At 40.6% G+C, this 26,944-nt stretch overlaps 2 protein-coding genes across 3 annotated transcripts in view; one reads left to right on the plus strand and one right to left on the minus strand.

Annotated features, from left to right (window-relative positions):
* Window positions 1–18,260, minus strand: part of Mettl25 (methyltransferase like 25) — a 78,584-nt gene extending 60,324 nt beyond the window's left edge. Inside the window, exons 1-3 of one of the 2 annotated variants that reach the window (XM_036170141.1) lie at window positions 17,946–18,260; window positions 8,790–8,954; window positions 5,925–6,031 (exon numbers count right to left, since the gene is read on the minus strand). In XM_036170141.1, coding sequence (XP_036026034.1) covers window positions 5,925–6,031; window positions 8,790–8,954; window positions 17,946–18,171 — 498 coding nt within the window. In that variant the 5' untranslated portion in view covers window positions 18,172–18,260. The remainder of the gene's footprint in view (window positions 1–5,924; window positions 6,032–8,789; window positions 8,955–17,945) is intronic. The other variant, XM_036170140.1, reaches the window with a different exon arrangement.
* Ccdc59 (coiled-coil domain containing 59) lies at window positions 17,966–26,200 on the plus strand. Its single transcript, XM_036170142.1, has 4 exons — window positions 17,966–18,510; window positions 19,462–19,768; window positions 22,839–22,935; window positions 25,050–26,200. Exons 1-4 carry the CDS (start codon window positions 18,324–18,326, stop codon window positions 25,209–25,211), a joined length of 753 nt encoding a protein of 250 aa, XP_036026035.1. The 5' UTR covers window positions 17,966–18,323; the 3' UTR covers window positions 25,212–26,200.
* The last annotated feature ends 744 nt before the right edge of the window (window positions 26,201–26,944 follow it).

Below are 26,944 nucleotides of genomic sequence, written 5' to 3' on the forward strand. Positions count from 1 at the left end.
TTCTCTGCAATGATGGGATATCCAACTTTGACCTACAGGCCTAGAATATCTGACTTTTCTATGAAGCAAGAAATTCTGAAGGACTGTCCTACTTTGTCTTGGCAAAGTTCAGCAGTGTCCTGTTTGTCCAATTTGGACAGCATACTGTCAGTAGTCAAGGCAAGGGCAGTTTCTTGTCCAGTGGCTAACCTTGCCACAATGAAAGCAAACTCCATATGGGGGTTCTTCAATGCCCATCATCCTTTTTAAAGTAGATTGGTTCTGTAAATTGGATTGGAGCATATGTATCTCATTGTCATGAAAAGCCTTATGTTATTAAAACATTAAAATGTCATATTCTGTAGGTCTCTGAAGAGTTTGAAGACCATCTATCTATCTAAAATATATTTGTTTGACCTTAAAAATATACCTAAGACGGTCACAAATGTGATAGTTAGATGACTAACTACAAACCTGTATTTCTTAATTATCCTAAATAGTTTGTAATAATAACTTTCAAGGACTAGAGATTTACATTACATTGTTAAATGAGCTACATCAGTACAATATTTTGAAGAGTAGAAACATATATACAGTATAAAAAAGAAACTTAAATTTGTATCAATATACAAAAATACCTTAAAACAAGAGTAGAAACATATATACAGTATAACAAGAAAACCCTTAAATTTGTATCAATATACAAAAATCCCTACCAATGTAAAAATTTCAAGACTAGTAGTTGCTTTTTTAGTTTAAAAGTACATTCAATAATCTACCCTTTATCCTATCAATCCTATATCCCCCTTTTTCTTTGTAGAACAAGATCCCTGAATCCAACCTCCCTTGCTTAGTTTCCTCTCTTACAATGACCAACAACTTGTAACCAACCACCCTAAACAATGATAAATATCCATAACTCATTGAAGGACCCAAAACCATGTACCCCACCTCTTGGGAATGTGGGTATTGTGTTCTCTAGACTGCTTCCTGTTGTTTGGGGGTGGGGGGAGTGATGGCATCTTTGGGGGACCCTGAAAAATTGGGATAATGGTCTAACCTTGGGAGAACCAGCTTTTGTCTAGTCTCAGTGTGGATGGGAAAATGGAGGGCTTATCTGAAGTCTTGGCTGGAGTAGTCTGTGAGGCTGGACCATCTCAGCCAGCAGCATTGTTCTGCTTGTAGAATTTTGAGGAAACCAAAACAGAGGCATTGCAAGAGGTTGGATCACTCAGGCTATTTGTCTTCATTGGTGTCTGGTTATTTTTTTTTCCCCTGCCCTAGCTCTGGGAAGTTGCTGAGCCGGCCAGTGGCAGCAGACTGATGTGAGTGCTCACAGAGAGGCTCAGTGACTTCTGGTCCATGTGATCGTGCCACAAGACAACATATAAGTACTTAGTAATGAGTTTAACAAAGACCAGAAGCCTACATACTGAGGACTATAAAATGTCACCTAAAAACCTTAAAGGTTAAAACAGAGAGATAGCTTGTGTCATGAACTAACAATCTCAATACTAAGACAGCAATTCTTCTCTTTAAACTCACAGAGGTCAACACAATCCTAGTTGAAACAAGAAAGCTTTCTTTCAATTTACATGGGAATGCAAACCACCTAAGAATAACAAAAACAATTTTCAGAAAGAATAAAGTTAAGATATCACTAGTTCAAAAATTAACAGCATGGGCTGGGACAAGGGCTCCATGGATAAAGAGCTTGTCCTGCAAGCACAAGGACCCAAATTTGGATTTCCAGAACACACACGGAAGTGGAGCAGGCAAGAAAGCCGCCGGTAATCAAAGCAGCAGGAAGCAGACACAGGATTCCTCCAGGAATCTGACTTGTCAATCTTGTTGGCAAGGTCTGAGTACAACGAGACAATGTTTCAAGAAAGTGGAGTGCGATCAAAAGACATCTACCTGACTGGGCGAGACAATGTTTCAAGAAAGTGGAGTGCGATCAAAGACATCTACCTGACTGGGCCGCCACAAGCACACACCCGTACGCAAACACACATGGAGGCACGCCGCACGAAAGTACACATGCATAAAAGAAGGAATTGACATAGAATAGTGATCTTTATTAGTACTTTATTAGTAATGTAAGAACAGACACAAATCATGGGGAAAGAGTCATGAAATAGACCTACACTTAAATCCTCAACAGATTTTAGACAGACTGCCCAAGTATAAAATAATCTTTTCAATAAATAATACTGTGGTAACTTGATGGATAAATGGGGGGGGGGATGAACTGTGCCTCTCACGTTGGAAACAAATATTAATTAAAATATTAAAAGTGGATCACAGGTCTAAGTGTAATAGTAAAAATAATACACTTTGGAAAAAAAAATGTTATAAAAGCCTTTGTGATCTAGGGTCAGGCCAAGATTTCATATACAGAACACACAAAAGTATGAATAACAAAACACAGTTAAAATATATTTCATTAAAAATAAAACTTTTGCTATTCAAAAAATACAATTTAAATGTAGAAGATACATTTTAAAATTTTTGTTGTTTTTATTTAATTATTTATGTGTAAGTGTATGAGTATGTGTGAATCTTTATGTATGTCTTTATATATGTATATGTATATGTGTGTGCTCGTGTGTGTGCATGCCACAGAACAATGTAGGACACAGGATGTCTCGAACCCTCTTCCACCCAGGGACTGAACTCAGGTTGTCAGGCTAGGAGGTAAGCAGCTTTATCTGCTCAATCATCTTGCCTGCCTCTATGTATTTAAAATACACAGCTGAATGGAGTAAAGAGGAGCTAACGAGTCTCCACCCCAGCTCAGGACCTATTCAGTTTCTCAAAGGGCTATGTGTAGCTCCACCCCTCCAACTTTGCTACCTACAAAGTACATCTCTCTCTCTCAGACTGACTCTGAGACCTGTGTGCAGTCAGCCCTTCCTTGGCAGATTCGCCACAGTTCCGACATTCCAGCATCTCAGGTTGTTCACAGTAACCTAGACTTCACCCTTCCAATGGCCTTTTCAGATTTCCTTGAGGGGCCTTCGACTTTGCCACATGTTGCCAGATCTCAGTGGCTCTCTGAAATTATGGAAGGAGTGTCTTTGAAATCATGGACAACACTGTCAGTTTAAGTGTTCAAGGCTCAAGATGGAGGCTGCCCCATCTGGACCACAGTTTCAGTGGCTTCTGTATGTCAAAGATGGTGGCTTTCCTAGGTGTCTGCTTTCCAGGAACAGGAAACCCCTTGGACTCTTTTTCACAAGCTTGATCAATCATAGATGGAGTCTTGCCCTCCAGGTACCTGTGATAACAACTCCTTTGTCAACGTGACCACATCAGTAATTAACTAAAACCCAAAAATGGAGGGGCACACCTGTAAGGAGTTTTTGTTTAATTTGAAGTGGGACAGTCCACTTCTAATAGGATCTTTGAGGTGGGAAGACATATCCAGAGATCATTTGAGGTACAGGACCTACCTCTAATCTGAGCCATGCCTTCTGCTGGAAGCCTAAATGAGGACATGGAAGAGGAAACTCTTGCTCTTTGCCTACCTGCTGTCACCCCACAAGCAAGTCCATTCCTTCATTGGCACTAGAGTCTACTTTGGGATTCCAGCAGATGCTGATGACCAACTGAGACATCCAGCCTTGTGGACTAAACGACTACTTCCATTCACAGGCAGCCATTGTTAGATTAGTTGGACAAGAGTCTGTAAGTCATTCTAATAAATCCCCTTTATATATATATATATATATAGAGATAGAGATATAGATAGAGAGAGAGAGAGAGAGAGAGAGAGAGAGAGATATAGATATAGATAGATAGATAGATAGGTATTCATTCTATACGTTCTACTACTCTAGAGAACACTAATATACTACCTTTCCTATTAGTCCACTATAGAGCAGTAAGTCTCTTTTTTTGTTTGTTTGTTTGTTTTTTCGAGACAGGGTTTCCTTGGTAGCCCAGGCTGGCCTCCAACTCATAGAGATCCACCTGGCTCTGCCTCCCGAGTGCTGGGATTAAAGGTGTGCGCTACCACTGCCCAGCTAGGAAGTCTCTTTTTAATGGCTCCATTTTTACAGCCTTTCTTTCATTGTAGGCTGACATAAAAGTAATTCAGTAACTAACAGTGACACAAACTCAATGTTATGCTGTCTTGAAATTTTTTGTGTGCCAAAAACAAATTAGTTCATAACTTTTCAATTCAGTTTTAAGAAAATTCTCATAAGTGGGCAGAATGTAGCCACATGTTCTGCAAAGTATCACATGGATGGCCCCTAGCCTAATGCATGATAGAGTCTAAGATTCTATATAAAACCTCATGGGCTAGTGTGGAGGGGCCCCAACACAGCTTGACCACACAGCTGCCGTGACAGGCATAGAGGCCCAGGCACAGCTTCTGTGACAGGCTTACTGGCAGGCAACACCCAGGGATCCACCCAGGAGTGGGGAAGTACCTAACATCCCAAACATTCCAACTATTAGATAAGGTGGCCAGGTGTCCCTGAGTCTAGCACACATCTATTTTTGTTTTACAGATACCCCCCAGCCTCTGCTATGATAAAAACCACACCCTGCCTGGGCTCAGGGCTCTCTGCTCTCACTCCTGTGTCAGACAGACAGAGAGACCAAGCCTGGAGCTTGAAGAAAATAAAGGCTCTTTGCTGTTACATGCAGTATTTTGGTCTCCGTGGTGGTCTTTTGGGGGTTCCCGCAATCTGGGCATAACACTAGAAGTCTACATTCTGCCCTGCTCTCAGCATTACTGCTTTCCAAGCTCCCATTACAATAGTTTATTATTATTATTATCATCATCATCATCATCATCATCATCATCATCATCGTTGTCGTCGGCGACATTATTATTTTGGTTTTTTGAGACAGGGTTTCTCTGTGCAGCCTTTGAACCTCTCCTAGAACTCACTCTGTAGACCAGGCTGACCTTGAACTCAGAGATCTGCCTGCCTTTGCTTCCTGAGTGCTGGGCTTAAGGGTGTGCACCACCACTGCCTGGCTCCATTACAATAGTTTACTAAGGTCGGTTACAGTACTCAATGGCTGCTGCATCCCAAAGTCTTCCACAAAACAGTCCAAAGGCATAAAAGCTATGGAGTCAGTGTTAGCACAGCAAAGACCCCACTCCTGATACAATTCCTGTAGTAGTTACCTTTCCATTGCCATGATAAACTCATCTGACAAAAAGCAACTCTGGGGACAATGACTTTATTTTGGCTTACCCTTCCAGAGGGTATAAACTCCATCACAGCAGGAAGGTATGGCAGCAGGAGCGTGAGGGCAGGCTTCCTGGCACCCAGGAAGCAGAGTGCTCACATTTTATTCATACACAGAGCACTGAGTGTTCACATTTCATTCATCACAGGAAGCAGAGTGCTCACACTTCACTTACACACAGGAAGCAAGAGTGATCACGTTTCATTCATACACAGAAAGCAGAGTGCTCACATTTCATTCATACATAGAATCACAGTAAAAGGGACAGAAGGAAAGGGGCCAGGTTATAAGGTTATAAACCTCCAACTCATCCCCAGTGACACAGTTCCTCCAGGAGGCTCCACCTCCTAAAGACTCCATAACCTCCACAGACAGCATCACCAACTCAGGACCAGGTGTTCAGATACATGAGCCTATTGGTGGCGTCTCACATTCAAACCATAACACTGGTTTACAAAGTATTTCATATAAACACAAATGCATAAAGTTATGAAGGACAGTACTACAGGAAATAGCCTTTACCTTATTCTACCTTGGTATAGCTTAGTAGCAGATCTTTAAAGAAGAATTGAGTGCTGCGTGTGATCTCTTTGGCAAGTGAAATAAACACTGAAAGGAAAGTCAAAAAGAGGAGATGGGGTGGAGAACAACAGTCCAATAAAAGGTAAAAGTAGAAAATGAAATCTGAGTGATACCAAAAATAGGAAATACTTACAAGGAAATACTCTTACCTGCTTTACACCACAGTAATCAGCAATGCTGCAGATTAGCTCTGACATTGCCTGAACCTCATGAGATTTCTTTGTATTCATAAACTTAATTGCCTTCACATTTTCACCTGAATGAAAATAAAGAAAATTAACACACTGCTACGAACGAGGATTTTAATGAGTTGTTACCTGATACTCACAGCCTTTTAAATTAATGTAACAATGGCATAAATTCTACTGTCATATCTGTGGGATTTCTACTAGTTTAAAGGGTGTGATTCAGACTGGATAAAATAAAAATATCCACAGATAATTAAAATCATTCTTACTATAACAAGTAGTTAACTATAAATGAAAAAACAGTACTACAAAAAAACTGTTTCAAAGAACAGCTTTAACAGAGTAAAAAGATAAGCAAGAAAATGGAAATAGACATTTCTAATATACACATATGAAAATAAAATCAACTCCTATATACCAGTAAGAAAAACACTGCCCAATACAAGAACAGACAAATGAGCTATTTTCTACCTGCATTGTCCAAAACAGTGGTTACCAACCACACAACTATTTACGCTTAACCTTTAAATTACCAAAGCCAAAATGCAAATTAAACTTCCAAACTATAGTAGCACATGTGAAGAGCTTAACAGCCACATGTAGCTATTTTTTACTATATAGTGTACAGCAACAGAGAATATTCTACAACACAGCATTTTAGAGTACACACTATATTTTATGAAAGCACATATAACAAGGTATTCAACATAATCAGACATGTGGCAAGTTGAAATTTAGGGCTGGGCTGGAAATAAATAAACCTACTATGTCATGGCGCGTTCACATGTGACATGTCTGCTTGTAGGCTGAACCTCTTTCCTCTTCTATGGAGAAATGTAAAAACCTTGCTAATAAGGTCTTTCCAGGAATACATGGTTGTTATACAACAGTATTCTGCTGACAGATCCCAGCCCAGAAAACAAATAAACTGAAACACTCCAGGATGGGAGTCTATCCCTCCTTGCACAGCTGGCACTAGCTAGTAGCCCTCCAGTTCCAAGTCAGCTTTCTTTTGCTGGCATAAGACCACACCCATCCAGATCCTGGAGATGGTTTCATGTTTGTGTATGCTACTCTTGCTCACTCTGATACCCAACATAGAGTCCTCAAGTTGTAGAGGGCAGAGGGAAGGCCAGTTCACTCAGTTGTGGCCAGTGAGAGACAGCTGGGATGGAGAATTTAGTGTTGTGGCTATGATGCCAATAACAATGTTGATGATGAACTCAATTACAGCCAGAATGACCTTACCCACAGCCACGAAGCCCCAAAATGCTTTGTTTTGCTCCAGGAGGAACATAAAAGTAATTTTCATTAAAGTACTTAGAGATAAAAGAAACAACAATAATAATTAAAAAATTGGATTAGAAAGAAGGGGGATAAGCTCCCTTTACAATGAAGCGATTCTGAGGATCCACTTTGGAAAACAAACACTATGCACTAGTAATAGGACAAAATGACATGCGCCTCTTAACAAGGAGCAGGAAAAAGAAGTCCTTTAATTAGCATCCTAGTTAAAAGTGTAAAGCTCGACTTATTCATGGGGAAATAATCAATCAAACCTTCCTGCCTGCATCAACTCATCAGTGTCGGGAGAAACAAGATGAAAGAAGAGAAAAGAAAACATCTGCAACGGTCCGACACCCACATGGCAGCTCTCAACTGTTCAAAACTAGTTCCAGAGGCCCTCTTCTGACCTGTGTGTGCACCAGGCACACACTTGTGCACAAACATGCAGGTGAGCAAAACACTCATATACATCAAATAAATCTCAAAAGAAAATTTTAAGAAGAAAAAAGCTATAAGTAACACTAAAACTAATTTGGATCCAGGGTGCTTATGAGATAATGTTACTAAGGCCAAGTTAAAAATCCTGAATGAGCTGACATAATACAGGATGGATGGGAATACATCCTGACTCTTATGGATACGTGCTAACATACTTGCAGGTAATATGGTATCTGTGACTGATGGTCAAAGGATCCAGATTTGTAAAAAGTATGCTTATGGGGTTGCTTATGGCACATAGGTAGGATTTTTAACATGGCAATTCTAGATCAAAAGTTTCCAAGATTCACTGTAGTATTCAAGCAGTGGTTCTGTAAGTTTAGAGATTTCAAAACAAAGAAGAGAAGGAGGAAGAGGAGGAGGAGAAGAAGAAGAAATAAAGAGTTGGTGAAATAATGAAGGTCAAATGAGATAAGACATCGAAGACCTTGGTAAATGCTAAACTAAGTCATGTATTCCCTACTCTAGCATTAATGTAATTCTTATTGAACCCACTGGCTCAACTACCAAAGCTGGTTCATCAGCACGGAACAGTCAGCTTTTAAAACCACAGCCTCCTCATGGCCTGCAGTCTAACTGCGGTGTCTACTGGCATTTAACGTAACTGTGGATATGAGTTTTCATCTACCTTGCCAATTTAATTCTGGCTGTCCCCACTTTCTGATACTTATGTCTCCCCCATTTTCCAGCAACCGCCATCCATGTTCCCCCCAAAGAACTAGCCACAGAGATCATCATCTAACTGCAATAAAAACTAATGCAAGGGTTTTGACATCTATAGTAGCACAATACATTGGCCTTTGAGAGTTTGAAATTAACTGGTAAACACACCCAGGAACTAACATAGGGAAAAGCAGAGAAACCTGCATGTGCTCTTTATACGGGATAAGAGAACCTGTTCTTCTCAATAGGAGTAACTTTTCAGTGCTTGGAATATCCAGCAACAAACTCAGACATTATTAATGGATAGACATATACACGAGCCATGTACTGCTTTTAAGAACCTAAAAGTGCGTAAGCATACGTTACAATCACACGTACCAGTTCTCTGCTCTTTGTTTACTTGAAGGGCGGTAAGCAGCTGCTCAAAAGGAGTACACAGCCCCAAGCTTTGCACAGAGTAGTGCTTGGCAGCCAGAGCAAAGGCTTCTGTGCTCAACAGCTTCTGAGACGTTTCACAAAACACTTGGGGGAGAGCAATAAAACCTGAAAAATTGGACAGAAACGGAAGATGAGCAGTAGTTAATATCTAAACTGTTTGGGATTTTAAAACGGCAAATGAACCATGATGATTTTACAGCAACTGACAAGATTTTAACTTTAGATCTGGCAATATCACTAATTGCTCCTTTGCATTTGTTATTTAAATTATCGGCCTCTGCAAAACCTGGTTTGAGCATTTTTCTCCAATGATGTTTTTAAAGATCAAATGAAAATTGGTCTTTGTTTTCCAGGAGCAACAAGAGCGGCAGTTTTTCAGTCTGAAGAGTAATGGAGTTATTTAACTTAGGAGCTGCTGTTCTGACCGACAACTATACAGTTCAAGGTCCTAGTCTTTGTACCCTGTTCCTCCTATTCCTGTTGGACAGGACTGCACAGTCTTACTCTTCTATGCCACTGTTAAGGGACATCGATCTATTTCTAAAGTTTCATTCCAATGTGTCCACAGTGGTTCAGAAAACCTCAATGGATAAAGCAGGCCAAGTGAGCCCACTCATTAAGAGGTATTTTTAAAAACTAAATCAACATGTAACAAAACAAAACCAAGCTCACAAAACCAACAAATCCAGTTGTTAAAGGATGCAAAGCATTCACTTAGAGGAAGCATACAATCTAGGGAACAACTTTGAGTCTATCAAAACCAAACAAACGTCATTATATATATACTGTTACATCTTGTCTAGCTGACACTCACGATTACATTTTAAAATATCCACTTAAACACAAAGAAAACTGTTTCTCTCTGACAAAACTTAAAAAACAACGTAACTGATGAATATCTTCAAATTCTAAATAAAACTATATGCTTCTACTCATATCTTTTAAAAATTAGTATTACTTAAGTTGGTGGTATAATGTGTGCTAAATTTTTTATTAAACAGAAAATAGCAGAGATGTGTGACTTCAACTTTTGAATCAATTAAACAGAAAATAAAACCAAAAGGTTACCCTGGGTGAATTTATTTAATAAAGATTTTAGGAAATTTTACAAGCTGAATTTACTGATGCAGCCAAAAGCAATAAAATTGACATCAAAATATTTAGATATGATGGGGGGGGGGACTCAGTCAACTATTAAGTGAGACTTTCAGGTTTAAGAGCAGTCTCAACATCCGAAGGTTCCAGGGGAGCAGTTTCTTAGAGTGTGATAGAGTAAAAGTATTAAATTGCAGTGAGCAGAGGGCCCATTATATTTGTCAGTTATTGGCAATGTTGCCAAGAGAAAGAAATGTGATGTTGCTGTTGGAAAAGTAAGTGTCTGAATCAAATGAGCTATCCTACTGAAAAATTTTGAAAATATTCCATTTTGATCTGAACTAAATGCTATTCATTTGCTTAATTACAAGCACCCCAGAAATTTTAGGTATTAGAAGCCTAAGTTAAAATGGCATCACATTTTCAACCATAGTCAATTTTTAAAGGATTACATATTTTGATTCAATCTCATAGTTTATTTCTTTAAGAGTTAAAACCAGATAATTCAGTCCAGAGTTCCACAACTAATTGTTTTTTGATCACAGAAATCCAGCTGAGGTGGTTTTGTTTTGTTTTGTTTTGTTGTTGTTGTTGTTTTGTTTTTTTTTTATTTTTCTGAGAGATTCAGTCTGTAACAGCCACAGTTTGCTGCTTTTAGAGATTCACAGAAAGTGAGAAGGGCCAATGACCTTGTCTTTACTTCCTTCTATGATCCAGCAAGTGAGAAGGCCATGGGGTAATGCCCATGTCCAGGTCCTCACAGGGCCCTCCCTGTGTCTGCTTAAGTCTGTGATTGGCAGCCAGCAGCACAGAGGCCACAGTGCTGGTGAGTTCCAGTTACTTTCTAGTTGGGTGTAAATATCCTCCCCAGGCAAAGCTGCATTTATAAAAAAAATCTGTTGCCAGTTCCACCTGCACATCCTCTGGCTTGATTGTTTTGCCTACACCTCCCTCTACTAGAAGTTCCTGATCTTCATCCAGTGTCCGCTTCATTTGTCTTGCCTGTGTGACCTCCATCATTGACTGTCGCAGGGCAGTGTCTTGTAAGAGAGGCTACTAGACGCCATGTGAAACAGGTTCACTGGAGAGCCGATGAGCTGGCTCATAAAAGCGCTTGCTGCACATTCTGACCACAGGTATCTATCTGCACAGTGGAAGGTGAGAAACGACTCCTCCCAGTCATTCACTGACCTCCAGAGACCCACCAAAGTATACTACACATGCATCCACACTAACAAATCATATATCATACAATAAATATAAATATAAGCAATAAACACAAGATTTAAAAATCATAACAAAACATGAAATAAGATGGGAAAGAAGCAGGAGAGGTTATTCTCCATAAACATGATACCAAGATACCTCTAAAGTTTTCTACCAGTTAGCAGTGTACACAGGAAAACAAAAGAGCCAAATACACACAGACTAAGTATCTTCAAGAAAGAATGCACAAAGTTTTAAAACTAGAAGTAAAGCCAATGAATGTATATTCATGATTGACAAGTAGAATTTCCAAACTACTTACCTGTTAATCATATCTGAATGTCCTATAAAACCCTAAGGAAGATGAGCTCCATCAGGGTCACAATAACTCACTGCCCCATTGCTAACCGGTACTGCACGATTAATACCACATGCCAGGCATGATGTCTGACACCTCCCCTGTGATGTGAGCACGTTAATTGTTGCTCTCACTCATTGGCAGAGGAAATACCTAAGACCTGACCACACTGTAACTGATTCGAATGTGTCTGACTTTATCTTGCTCTTAATCCTCACATTCCGTGAGCATGCCACAGCCAGCAAAATAACAGTGGGCTTTGATGGACCTACTATCAAAATCAGGAAACTTCTGGCAACTTCTCTGGCAGAGACCAATCTATAGTGGTAAGTTAAGATAGTACACACTTGCTTCTCTTTGTAACCACTTCATTACTCCTGTTAACATCTGCCTTTCGGCTAGAAGTGATCTTGGTTCCAGAAATTGAAATTGAAATAATATCTCTGAAAAGAAAGTAAAATATTTGCATAAGATTTTCTGTGGTTTCTACGTCTAGAAACAAAGTAAGACTACTGCTCCATGTTCAGCTGTAAAACAAAAGTACTTTGCACACAGCATGACTGGATGGATGAGGATGGATGCATGCATGCATGAACGACAGCATACTTTAATGCACTTACTCTTGTAGCATCATCAACTACGGAGTTCTCCTAAGACTCCGTAGTGGTGGTAATCACTGAGGCCACTAAGAGGACTTCAATAGCACCACTGAGCCTGTTAGGGAAGCATAAAACCTCATTTCAGCCCGGATACTTAAAATCTTAGGGTAAGAGACAAGAGTGATTTAGATCATACAGGATATAATATAAGATACAAATACCTACTAACGTTATGGACATAACTGTGTTACAGGGTTCGGGGAGACAGTTCACCACACAGCCAATGGGCCAGAATTTCAGGAAGATATTGACAGCAGTATCTTCCTGATAATTATCTTCACAAGGATACAAAGATAGTTTGTGTTTATTTCCACAACATCCTTACTCCTGACACGTCTTTCCCTTTTCCTACTTCCTGTGTTAACGAACAGCATTTCCATTCACTGCTAACGTTAAAAATCGTCGTCATAGCTTGCACATACTGTGTGCCTTCAGTTCTGATGTCCAAGTAGCCATCCATCCTCGTGTAAAATTGTCTCCCATTTGGAAGCCCTCCCCATCACTGCGATGGCTCAAACCCCATCAATTCCAACACTACCCCAAAAGCTTCATGGCATGTTCCTTCGGGATAAAAAGCACAATGTTTTCCAAGTATTGGATGAGTTGAGTGTGTTTTTCTAAAAGGAAATTAATTTTTCTTTAATTCAAATTTAATAAGCTTTTTAAGGTTTTGGTTTTTGCAATAGTTGACTGCTGGGTTATATTGTTGTTAATTGTTTAATGGCCACAAGTTAAGTCTGTCTTACTAAACTTTGAAAACTAAAAATGGGTTGTGTTAAATTCTATGAACTTTGTATCTGTCCATTATATTGTAGTGTACCAAGAGAACAAATACAATACATACTGTTGCTTTTAAAACGAATCAATTATATAATCCAAATATGAGGCAGGATTGTTGTTTTTTTCTTTTGCTTAAGCAACTCTAGCTTAATTTACAGTTGCATATAAAATGAAAAAATATGTTACTTGAAGAGGCAAACAATATTTTTGGATGAAATAAGACATATTAACAAGGACTGACATGCACGTTCTTACCATATCAATATTAACACCATAGTGAATGCATAATTACAGTCAATCATTCCAAAAGCATTTTCACATTGAACTACATTAGTTATGAAAATTAAAGTCAATGTAAAACTAGAAAAATTAACCATAATATTTTAAGATACTTTACATAGTTTTATTTGTTGGTAACTAAAAATTATACAATGAAACAAATATAGAAACACATTTGCTAAATAAAAAAACAGATAAAAAGCAAAGTAATTCGGGGCTGCCTAATACTCTGTGAAATAGAAGTCATCATTAGTTCCCACTAAAATGCCATTTAAAACCCTCAAGAAACACACCATAATATAAAAACCAGGGCTGGGGAGAAAGTTCAGAGGGTAAAATGCTTGCCACATAATCATCATAAAGACCAAAGTTAGGATCCCCCACACCAGTGGTTCCTGACCTTCCTAATGCTGCAACCCTGTAACACAGTTTCTCACACTGTGGTGACCCCCAACCGTAAGATTATTTTTTGCTGCTACTTCATAACTCTAATTTTGCTGTTACGAATTGTAATGTAAACATCTGTATTTTCTGATGGTCTTAGGCGACCCCTGTGAATCGGTCATTTGACTCTCCAAAGAGTTGTAACCCACAGGTTGAGAATCACTGCCCAAAACTCATGTGAAGGCCAAGGATCAGCAGCCTTCTGTCCTGGAACCTTCTACTGCCATGATAAAGATCACAATCAAGAGCAACCTGGGGAAGAAAGGGTTTATCGGGTTTACATGTCCCAGTTACAGTTCAATACCGAGGGAAACCAAGGCACAGGCTCTAGCAGGGCATGACCCCGGGGGCAAAAACTAAAGCTACAACCGGGGAGTAACACAGCTCACTGGCTTGCTCTCCATGGCTCTCACGGCCTGCTTTTTATACAACCCAAGCCCACCTACCTGCCCACGGGCAGCACTCCCACAGTGGACTGGGCCCTCCCATATCAATCATTAAATAAAGAAATTACCCCCCCACTCTTGCCTACAGGCCAGTCTGATGGGAGCACCTTAATTAAGGCTTCCTCTTCTCAGTAATTCTAGTTTGTATCTAGTTGACAAAACTTAACCAGCACACTCCTTACAATTCCAGCTTGTAGGAGGGAGAGACAGGGAATTCTTGGAGAAGCTGGCTAGCCAGAATAGCCAAAATGGCAAGCTCTGGGGTCAACATGAGGTCCTGTCTCACTGTGTAAGACACTAAACTTCAATCTCAGGTCTAAACACGCATGTAAACATACATGCATGTGCATCCCTCACAAAAACATACATACACACATACCACGCAAGCATGCAAACATGTGCAAAAAACTTTTTTTCAGTGAGGAACAGTTTGAGTGTGGGGCAAAAAATAAGAATTTTATTTTATAGAATTTGAGAGATTAACTAGAGAGCGATATAACAACTGAGATACATACATGTTTTTTATGTTGTAAAAATAAAAGTCTCCCAAGGAGCTACTACTGCCAGTTGATGGGTGCCGGGAGAGGAGGACACATTTTCCTCAGTGATACAGCCAGTGGCAAGTTGTTCATGATCTAGTAAATAAGTCTACACTCATACCATACAAGCTACCCTACTTAAACTCAGTGGGACACACACACACACACACACACACACACACACATACACACACATACATACACATACACTCACACATACACCCACACACACACATACACACACCACACACACACCCACCACACACATACACACACAGCACACACATACACACACACCATACACATACACACACACCATACACACACACACCATACACATACACACACACCATACACACACAGCACACACATACACACACACCACACACATACACACAGCACACACATACACACACACCATACACATACACACACACCAAACATACACACACACCACACACATACACACACACCATACACATACACACACACCATACACACACAGCACACACATACACACACCACACACATACACACACACCATACACATACACACACACCAAACATACACACACACCACACACATACACACACACCACACACATACACACACACCATACACACACCACACACATACACACACACCACACACACACACACACATACACCACACACACACACACACACACACACACACACACACACACACATTAAATTAGAGAGGAGGCCAATTAGGAAGAAGGAAGGAGTGGGGGGGGGCTAAAACAAAGTAATGATGGGAGAATAGGATTAAAATACATTACATATATGTACAACATTGTCAAAACAATAACAAAAACTTCCTTTTTGTGTTAATAGATTTAATGTGTGTAAAAGATTAATAATGTTGAGAACTTATCTGAGACACGAAAACAACTTGATTTGTTAATAAAAAAAATGTATCTCAAAAGTGTCATATGTCGAGGCTGGGGATTTAGCTCAGTGGTAGAGCACTTGCCTAGCAAGCACAAGGCCCTGGGTTCGATCCTCAGCTCCAAAAAAAAAAAAAAAAAAAAAAGGAAAAAAAAGTGTCATATCTCATACATAAACAAATACATCAAAAGTTTCTCTCAGCAATGCTCAATGACTAGAACTTTCCTGTACTCATCTAGGAAAACTATAATTTAACTCTGAAACTGTTTTAAAGGAGAAGAAACTAGAATAAAGCTCCAGTTAGAAGGGATACTTCACTAGACAATGACTGACGCGTACAATCGCCTCTATTGGGGTGTAAAATCTGTTTAACTTGTTCCACTCCTGGATTTCCCTGCAAGTTTAGTAAGAGCTTGATGAGAAAATCCCAAGTAACGCTTCCAATAAATCAGGTTATAAACCAGCTGAGCATTTGCAAGATTGGGTATTTTATATTGAAAAAGTTAGCAGGTCCAGAGACATTTCAAAGCAATAACCCAGTCTGGTCTCTGCTGTTGTTACACAGATATATAATTAATTGGCTGCCAGGTTTTACACACACACACACACACACACACACACACACACACACACAAGCATCCATTCCTAGCCTAAGCAAGCAAACACGAGGTATTCCTGACATGCTTGGTTACATTTTGGCAATACCTATTAACCATCTTTCACTGACCAAGCATTCATTGTTCTAAAGACATGGTCAAGTGGTGGTGGCGCGCGCCTTTAATCCCAGCACTCGGGAGGCAGAGCCAGGCGGATCTCTGTGAGTTCAAGGCCAGCCTGGGCTACCAAGTGAGTTCCAGGAAAGGCACAAAGCTACACAGAGAAACTCTGTCTCGAAATTCCAAAAAAAAAAAAAAAAAAGAAGAAGAAGACATGGACAAAATACTCTACACTGCTGCTTGTGGGAACAGACAATAAAAAAATAAGGAAGGAATGCATTAGGAGTACTAAATAATGATTCCGGTGAAAAACTGACTTAGTAATTCTTGCTACACAAATCAATAGATTTAACTATGGACACGAAGAGCTCATACTGTGGAGTCAGATGATGCAATATTGAGAGTATGAATCTTCTACTTAAACCTGTGGTTGCCTGGGGAATGAACTTAAGCTGCAAATACACAAATCAGAAATGAAAGAATCCAATTTGCAATATAATGTAAAGATGAAGAGAAAACAGGGGCTGGAAGGTAAAACGCTTGCCTTACAAGCATGGGGGCCTGAGTATCCACATAAAAACCCAGGCATGATGGGAAGAGACACCTTGAAATTCCCGTGCTTGGGGGTGCAGAATCCTTCAGGTAGAGTCCCACAGTTTCCTAGCCAACTAGCCCTGACTAACTGGTCATTCCCGGACTGACAACTCAAGGTGTGTACAGCTCCTGAGAAATAATACTGGAAGCGGACCTCTGGCCTCCCACACGAGGACAGGCAAGTGCACACGCACACACACACACACCCTGGTTATTCCGATCCCTCTACACACCTACACACACACACACCCTGGCGATTCCAATCCCTCTACACACACACACACACACACACACACACACACACACCCTGGCGATTCCAATCCCTCTACACACACACACACACACACACACACACACCCTGGCTATTCCGATCCCTCTACACACACACACACACACACACACACACACACACACACACACCCTGGTTATTCCGATCCCTCTACACACACACACACACACACACACACACCCTGGTTATTCCGATCCCTCTACACACACACACAAACACACCCTGGCTATTCCGATCCCTCTACACACACACACACACACACACACACCCTGGCGATTCTGATCCCTCTTCCTCTACACACACACACACACACACCCTGGCGATTCCAGTCTCTCTACACACACACACACACACACACACACACACCCCTGGCTACTCCAATCCCTCTACACACACACACACACACACCCACACACACCCACACACCCCTGGCTACTCCAATCCCTCTACACACACACACACACACACACACACACACACCCCTGGCTACTCCAATCCCTGTACACACACACACACACACACCTGGCTACTCCAATCCCTCTACACACACACACACACACCACACACACACACCCCCTCTGGCTATTTGGATCCCTCCATTCGGATCCCTCCATTCGGATCCCTCCATTCATCTCCCAGGGACGCCATGCAAGTCCCTGCCACTTCCGCGGAGTTCCACCAGGGGGCGGAGGGCAGCAGCAGCGTCCGTCCGCCTAGCCCCGCCCTAGCTCGCCCCGCCCCTCCCGCCTCGCCACGCCCCCGCCACGCCCCCTGGTCACCTGATCCCTCCCGCGGCCCGGCCTCCGCCGCCGCCTCCCTCAGCGCCGCCAGCACGCCGTCGGGGGGCAGGTCGACCAGCTCTTGCCAGAGCGACTCGGTGTAGAAGTCCACCGTGTGCGCGCTCGAAATGGGCAGGGCGCCCCTCAGGAAGCGCAGCAGCTCCTGCAGCTTGGCGTGCAGCGTGGGCAGGTCCGGGGTCCTGGGGAGGGAGCAAACCGCCGCCATGACGCTCGCCCTCCTCCAGGGCTGCAGGTGGCGCCCACATGGCCGCACGGCACCGCTCCCTCTTCCCGGAGCGGCCGCAGGCGGAAGCAGTGGAGCTCCGAGCATGCGCTGAGTTAGTTGGCCGGTGGATTGCTTCCGCCTGGTGACGTATTATGTCGGCGACCCCTGGAGTCCTTCCAACCCAGATGGCGCCGGCGAGGCCGGCTGCGAGGTGGCGGGCCGGAGGGTTTGCATCGCGTGCGGACGGGACGCCTCAGGGCGGATTCAAGAACCAGAGTGGGAAACGCAGGACCTGGCGGCCTAGCCACCAGCAGGCCTTCCTGGGGAGCGTTCGCGAGGGTATGTCGGAAGACAGCAGTGGAGGAGCCCGAGGGTGCATGAAGTTTCTCAGCTTGGAAAAAGGCTTTAGGACGCAGACCGGGTCTTTCTTGAGATCTGGGAAGTCATTCCTAAGCCCGCCGGACCCATTAGCGTCTCGATCCTTTGCAGGGGAGAACGGGACAGTGCTACCAACTTAAGTCATTTCTCGCAGCTCGTTCCACTAACCGGAAGCACTGAGCGTCTAAGGGGTCCATTTGTCTGTGTACTATATACCGATTGACATCTGTATTACAGCAAAGGACAGAGAGAAACATGGGGTTGAAAATGCACTGGCCCAAATCCTTGATAATTAGAAACACCACGGTAGTCCTCCAGTCTCATCCTGCTCTTCTTTAGATTCCTTGTTTTGTCTTTGTAAGGCCTCTCATTGCACTTCAAATGGTTAAGCATTTTGCTGGATCTGATAATAATTGACAGGTGTTCAGAAGGTTGTGCATTATCCCCTTTTGTGGTTTTGTGTTGTATTTTGGAAAGTAAATGATTAGTAAGTTTCTTCAACGGAGAAAAAGTAAGATTCCCCACCCTATTTTTAAGTATTTACTGAAGACCCCCAGGTGATGTTTTAGATGAGTTAAAGAAATTTTAACTGATGAATACGATTACAAATTCAAGTTGAGCAGTAGAGTTTAGTTTACTCTTTAGTTTTACTTTAAAGTGTTTGGTTTGGTTTGGTTTGGTTTGTTTTTGTAGTGTTTGACAATTGCTAGCCTTATATTCAGGTAAAGGGCCAGCCAACTTGCTCCTTGATACATCATTAAATGTGTTGACTAACCTAATCTTTAAAGCAAAACCAAGTGATTATATCATTGGAATATAATGTTAAAAAAAAAAAAAAACCTTCATTTCTAGTAGCTTTCTTTATTTTCACTTTCTGTGAAAGTAATTGTGACTGAAATCCTTCAATACTAGGACAAGGTTTTGCATTTCGGAGGAAACTGAAGATCCAGCAAAATTATAAGAAATTGCTATGGAAGGTAAAGAAAGCGCCAGTGTCACAGGAATCCCAGTTCACTGATCATTACCCAGACCATCTAAAGCACCTCTATTTAGCTGAAGAAGAAAGACTCAGGAAACAGCAGAGAAAGGTTGGCCCGCCTCCATCTGAAGATCAAGTTGACCAGCCCCTGCCTGAAGAAGAGAGCAACCCTGAGCAGACATGGTCTGAAGGACCAGCTAGTGATCGACAGCCTCAGCCAGAACAGCTGTGTACAGTAAAGTATGTGCTGCTGCTTTTGATTTCCTTACTTTAAATGTAAATAAAGTTTTATGTTTTATAGAAGATATAGAGCAACTTGTGTAAGAATTGGAAGTTTTTTGTTTTTTTGGTTGTTTTTTGTTTTTTTTGGTTTTTCAAGACAGGGTTTCTCTATAGCTTTGCGTCTTCTGTAGACCAGGCTGGCCTTGAATTTACAGAGATCCACCTGCCTGTGCCTCCCGAGTGCTGGGATTAAAGGCATGTGCCACCACTGCCTGGAGGAAGTTTTCTTAAACACATTTTTGAACTCATGTTATCATATTTTCACAGTTTCTATTTTTAGTGTAAAATGACTGAAGTAGGCTAATTGAACATAGTTGACAAGAATATTAAATAAGAATCAAGAGATTTGAGTTTTAAATTACTGCCTCTCAAGAACAGGTAACTTCATTGGACAATAATTAAACCCAAATGTTAATATATATATATATATATATATTTGTGTGTGTGTGCTTTACATTTTTTTAGGCCAGGCTTGGTCTTGTGTATCTGTAAGGCCAACATTTGGGAAGCTGAGGCAGGATGATTATAAGTTCCAGGCCAGTGTGGGCTGCATAATGAGATACTAGAGGAATAATGCAAGTGTGTAGTTGTTGATGTGTTAGATTATGGAGCCAGACTTTACATGTTGGTATACCAGTGTCCTCTGTGATGGGAAGGACAGAGTAAAAAGAGCCACCATACACACCACCTTGCACAGCCTCAACGTGAATGGTCATCTCGTCTTGCGTGAATGATGTTCTTAAAGTATTATATTTCATGACATTTTGATGGCTGAATTAATTTATATCAAGCTTTTAAAATGTATGATATTTGGTGTTTATGAATGCTAACTGCTGTTATGATGTTTTAATTTGCATTTTCTGCAAAGTGTACAGGAAATAGGTTGTAGTTAAAAATCAAGCAAGACCTTGTTCTGCATGCCTGTAATCGTCTCAGGAGGCTGAAGTGGGAAGAATGCTGTTATGTTAATTCACAGGTAGTTTGAGCTACATAATGAGATACCATCTCATAAAACAACAAAAATGTTTCAATGTGCTGAACACGTGGTTGTTTTCCTGGGTATGTGATGTCTCATCCTTGGTAATATCTGTACTGAGGAGGCATAACCACTGTTTGTCATAGTCTGAGGCTAAGCTGGACTAGATAGTGAATTTCCAACCAGCTAACACTGCTTTAGAAGATCCTGTCCCAGAACAAGTCCTCTCTATCACTTTGCTTTTATAAAACCTAGCTGATATGAAACTTTGTCTACACATAATTCAATCAAAAATATATTTTCATGTAAACTAGCAAGGAAGCTGGGCATCACTTTGGATCATAACTTTTTTTTTTTAAACTACAATTTTGCCTTTCAAAGCTGGTGCAGTGATTACATGGACAAGACATATGCAAGATCAAGCCAGACAAAATCCCAGCATGGACTGGGGAGGGGAGTCACAAAGAAGTCCCCTATCCAGCTTAGGCGATTTTGGCAACTGATGGCTGGTGAGGGCGGTTGGGGGGGTGGGGGGAGTTAGTCTTCTTGGTGGATGCAGGTCTGAGAGGCTGCCCATGCTCTCTGGTCGATGGCCCCATCCCATGCATGTGCACGTACTGGCAGCAGTAAGTGGACTCAGTGAGTTTAATAAAAATACGAAAGAAGCCAGGCGGTGGTGGCGCACACCTTTAATCCCAGCACTCGAGAGGCAGAGCTAGGCGGATCTCTGTGAGTTCGAGGACAGCCTGGGCTACCAAGTGAGTTCCAGGAAAGGCGCAAAGCTACACAGGGAAACCCTGTCTCGAAAAACAAAGCAAAACAAAACAAAAAATACAAAAGAAGCACATGAAGTTAGGAAGGAAACATGGTGTAGAGGATAGGAAAGGAATTGGAGAAGAAAAAATGGTGGGTAGATTTGATAAAAAAAAAAATACATTATATGAATGTACATAAGTCTCCAAAAATTTTAAAAAATAATAAAATTGAGCATAGTGCTGCAAATAACAGCAAAGTATATAGTTGGGGGATAAAGGCCATGAAAGTCTTGGAGGCCTTGTGTTTTGTTTTCAGTAGGCTTTTCGTAGCTGAAGCTCATTGGCCAGCCCCCTACTTCACTGAGACACCTTGTCTCAAACAGTGTAGTGAGCAATCCGCTAGTCTCCACATGTCTTATACGTGCATGCCCAAAGCTACAGGATCACTCACATGCACACAGAGAATTAGAAGAAGTGAAGACTTACACTCCAAAACTGACTGAAATTTCCAGAAGTAACGAACAGAAGAAAGCAAAAAGCCTAGTGTCTATTTTGGGCTAGGAGATGAGTACTGTCTTTGTAACAACAGTTTGGACTGGTGGAGCAGAACTCATGAGCAGTGAGTGGGAAGTGATGGCTGCTGCAGTTTATTCTTTGTGTAAGAGTGGACAGGAAAAGTTCAGAAACAAGATTAGCTGAAGAGCACATAGACTTTAGGAATGGAAAATATATGTATTTAATTCTAACTAGGGAGCTGCTGAATATATTGTGGTTATGACATGAGAAGTTGAGGCACAGAGGACAGGAAGGTTATTAAGTCAGATAATAAGTAACATCATAACTACTTACCTTTCGAAGATCTCAGAGTGCTTCAAGATGGAAGATTTATAAATGAAGACCATTTCTGAGAATTGATGGTTAGTAATAAGAGGTTAGAGACAGGGTGATCAAAGAACTCAGATTTCAGTTTAATTATACCACAGCTTGTTACATTCTTCAACTCATTTTCCATCTGTTTACAATATTTTAATGTTGTACCAAACCTACTGTGCTTCCCTAGTTCAATCTTTCTCCAAAAACATCCGTTTACCATTTGTAACTGTAACTCCTAACTGGTTTTAAGATCTTATTTGAGCATTTTCATATTTTTTTTTTTTGGTTATTCTTTCTCTCTATGCTTCCTTCAATTTGTATTAGTGGCGTTTTTGTATATAAATACTGTATTTGATGTAATTGCATAATTTTGTCTAAACTTTTATGAGTGATTTAACTTGCACATCTTAATTTCTCTTGCAAGTTCTGATACTATTCCAAAGAAAAAGAAGAAAACTTCAAACCAAAAGGCACAAGAAGAGTATGAACGGGTACAAGCAAAGCGTGCTGCTAAGAAATTCGTAAGTTCTACTTTTTAATTATTTAGGTTTATTTTTCTTTATCTTTAGCATGTGCAAGCTATGCTGCTTAGTATTAGGCACATAATATTGTCTGTTTCAATACTTATTTTTTGGATTACTCAGCAGCAGACTTATAGAACTGTACAGTATTCCAAGTCTTTTATTGGCTCAGACAATACTCGTAGGTCAGTGATAAAATTCAATTAAAAAAAAATAGTTTCTTGTCAGTAATATGAGTATCTGGCATCTGTGATAATGTTTCTCAGACTACCACCTAGGAACTTAGACCTTTAACAAGTTCCTTGGAATAATTTTATGTGCTGTAAATTTGAGGACCTGAGACCTATTGATTATTTTCTTAATTTTACATTACAGTAAAAGCCGGAAGGGAAGTGTTGGAATAAAATACTCAGAAACGAAGCTGTTTTCCATGCTTAAACATTTCCTTAAGCATCTCCTTTGGCCCTTGATCTATGACCTTACAAACTGCATCTGTGCAGAGTACTAATGGTTAATCTTAAGGTTTTGGCTTTTAGATTTTTGTTGGTTTGTTTTGTACTAAAGCTTAAGTAATGTACCAGTGTTTCATCAAAATCTCCCCCAAAGACAGTACTGATATAATTACATTACTATACATTAGAATATGAGTATTTAATGAAATTCAAAGTTTAGCATCTAAAATGCTTATGATTGTTCTTCAGCTGATGACCCGCAGAGATGATTTCTAATGCTAATACAAAAGCCAGTGACACTTTGCCCATGAGATCAAAATTGTGGGTTTTTTTTGTTTTGTTTTTGTTTTTTTGGTTTTTCCAGATGAGGTTTCTCTGTGTAGCTTTGCACCTTTCCTGGAACTCACTTGGTAGCCCAGGGTGGCCTCGAACTCACAGAGATCCTCCTGGCTCTGCCTCCTGAGTGCTGGGATTAAAGGCGCGAGATCAAAATTGTTAAGGATTAGTTAAATAGACACAGAATTGAGGGTAAGAGTGTTAAATAAGTGTAATGCCTTAAGGCTAAACCAGGCCAGGCAGCAGAACTCACAAGTATGTTTCAGATCTTTTCTGAGGCAAGTCTCACTGTGTAGCACTGGCTGGCCTAGAACTTAGAGATCTGCCTGCTTCTGCCTCCCCAGGGCTAGGGTTAGAGGCATGCGCCAGCAACACCAGCTTCAGATCTCTATGCACTTATTAAAATAAATACTACACCAAATAGTTAGGTGATTTTAAGTAATAGGATATCACATGATGAACACTTGAATCTGAGTCTCTGCCACATAGTGGTCCCTGGCAAGTCACTTCTTTATCACTGAGCTTGGTCTTTGTATGCAAGACCAACAAAGTAAACTAGGAAAATTTTGTACAAGAATAGAGTGTGCCGCAGTTTCACAAATCGCATGTAAGATTCTTTGCTAACTGTAATTGCTTGCAATTACAAGTGAGTGTGAGTCTCGTGTTTAGTGTATCATTTTGAAGCTCCCTGGCTTGGACATGAAGAACACACTACAGTACAGCTTCTTTTCAGCTGTTACGGTTAAGTTAGTGAGAATGTTGTAGTGCTTGTTTGATGATGGATCTTCAGAGCTAGGGATCATTTTGAATTATCGTCCTCCGTACTTAGATTTGGGTTCCTATCATAACATGATAGTCCTTGAATGGTGAAACTCAAGATGTCTAACTCAAGATGTATAGTAAGTAGGTGGCCGCCATTTTCTAAATCATATCTGTAAATTAGCTAACACACACACACACACGCAATACAGTTTGGTGGAAATGAACTTTATAGTGTTATACAGAATATTAGACTAGTTAACCTCTATGAAGCCCCCTCTGATTCCTTAGTGGACTTAAACAGTGAAATTGTTAAACATTTGACTTTTTTTTTTACTTACATACAAATGTATAAAGTGCTTCCATGACTGTTATTCTTTGATATTTCTTCTATCATTATGGTATGAAAGCAAAGAGAACATACTACTTCATTTTGGAAAACTATTCACATTTTACACAATATAAAAGACAAATATCAGTGAGTTTGCATTGTGATAGCAATTTAAAACAATTCTGACCTGTTTTCTGTTTGTGACTAATGAACATTATGTGTATTTATAATTGCAGGAATTTGAAATGAGAAAGCAAGAAAGAGAAGAAGCCCAAAGGCTCTACAAGAAGAAAAAAATGGAAGCTTTCAAAATACTGAGCAAAAAGACTAAAAAGGGCCAGCCAAACCTAAATTTACAAATGGAGTATCTTCTTCAGAAAATACAAGAAAACAGTTGAAATAGCCATTTTATCTTTAAGGATTAAATTTTGACTGACTGTTGCATCCTTTTGTATGTGTTGTGAGCCCCCAACAGTGAACTAAATTTGTTTACATCAGTGGATTAATAAATTACTTTTTGTTTTTGTAATAGAAAAAAATTATCTCTATATATTCTCTACAAAGAATGACTTTATCCTGAACTTTAAAAACCTTCAGTGCAACTTGTATGAAATAAACTGTTTTGAAATAGGAGGCCTGAGCTCACATAAGCATTTCAATGATGTGTGAACCAAAGTGATTAGCTGCCTCAGCTAGGCTGTGTAGGGAGACAAGAATTTTATGGGTGAAATATGTAAGAAGTCTTCAAGGTTGCAAAAGCTAGAGGCAAATGGAGCAGGAGGAATTACAAGGAAAAGAAGGTTTGAGATGTAGTCAAGTATATAAAAAATAGTTACTGGTAGTGGGATAATATTTTCCTTCTATTCTTAAGGGTTCCTCCCATATAGAGAAGATGTCATTGTCTTATTGGCTGACTTGTTTTGCCTTGGGACAGTGTTATAACTTTTATGTTTGGTTTAGAGTACATATAATCTCCCTGTCATCCCACCCTCACCCAACTTGTATTTGTGTTTATATGTACATTGTACATATGTGTGGGCATGTGTGTGGAGGCCAGCAGTTGAGGTCTTCAATCACTCACAACCTCACTTTTTGAATAAGAGTTTCTCACTAACCTGGGGTCTTCCTGTCTTGGCTTCCTGAGCCTTAGGGTTACAGGAACAGCATTCTGGCCTTTGGGGAATCCCAACTCAGGTCATAGCAGTCTTTACTGACTGAACCATCTTCACTGGAGATGGGTTCTCATGCTATTTTGCCTAAACCAGGCTCAATTCCTGGATTCTTGATCTTCAGCATTCCAAGGAACTAGTACTTCAGGCACATGTCAGCCTACTAGACCAGAACACACATATTCTTGATTGCCTGTGGGAGCCCGTTTTCAGGTTCTTCATGGCTTTACCCAGCAGGTCTGCATAGAGGATGATTAGGACCACGAGCCTGAGCGCAGGTGTCTGAGATGGGGTAGTCTGCACCTGGCTGTGCTGGGGGGAGGTCTTTTGCTTCGCCCCTTGGCGTTTCTATAAATACCCTGGGGCAGAGACAGTCAGGGCTCACTGTGCAATAGGTTCTAGCCCCTCTCGAGGCTATCCTTTATTTTCTATCTGTTTCTCTCCACAATCTAAATTCTTCTATGTAATATTTTCTGCTGCTCGCACTCAAGAAAACTGGGGAGCTGTGGGGTTGGTGGGTAAATGCCCCGCAATTGCCATTCTCATAAATTGTAAAAACAAGTTCTGTTGAGAAAGGATAAGGGGGACAGACACAGCAAGGGAAAAAGCCAGTGTTCTGAGCAATGTAATATTTGAGAATTTGTTCTATAGGCCGAGGTTACAGCTTAGTGGTACAGTGCTTGCCTGGTATGTGCAATGTCCTGGGTTAAAGTCCCAATGCTGCAAAACAAAATAATTAAAAAGTATGCCATATATGTCCGATTTGCCAAGACAAAGTTGAAAAAGGGTAACAATGTACACATGAAAGGATAACCATATATACGTAATAACCATGTATACAGGAATGGATAACCATGTAGATATGAAGAAGCTTTAGGTGACCAGAAACTGGTCTCAGGCTTTAAACTTTTAACAGAAAGTTTGGTCTTGGCAGTTTATACAAATTTATATTGGGCCATAGT

This window comes from Onychomys torridus, chromosome 20 (genome assembly GCF_903995425.1).
Source record: "Onychomys torridus chromosome 20, mOncTor1.1, whole genome shotgun sequence".
Taxonomy (NCBI): Eukaryota; Metazoa; Chordata; class Mammalia; order Rodentia; family Cricetidae; genus Onychomys; species Onychomys torridus.

Excerpts from the sequence above, each read along its gene's own strand:
- Ccdc59 (XM_036170142.1), top strand. The coding sequence starts at position 18,324 with ATGTCGGCGACCCCTGGAGTCCTTCCAACCCAGATGGCGCCGGCGAGG. Across the intron at positions 18,511-19,461 it reads CCTGGGGAGCGTTCGCGAGG|GACAAGGTTTTGCATTTCGG; the intron begins GTATGTCGGAAG and ends CTTCAATACTAG. Across the intron at positions 19,769-22,838 it reads GAACAGCTGTGTACAGTAAA|TTCTGATACTATTCCAAAGA; the intron begins GTATGTGCTGCT and ends TTCTCTTGCAAG.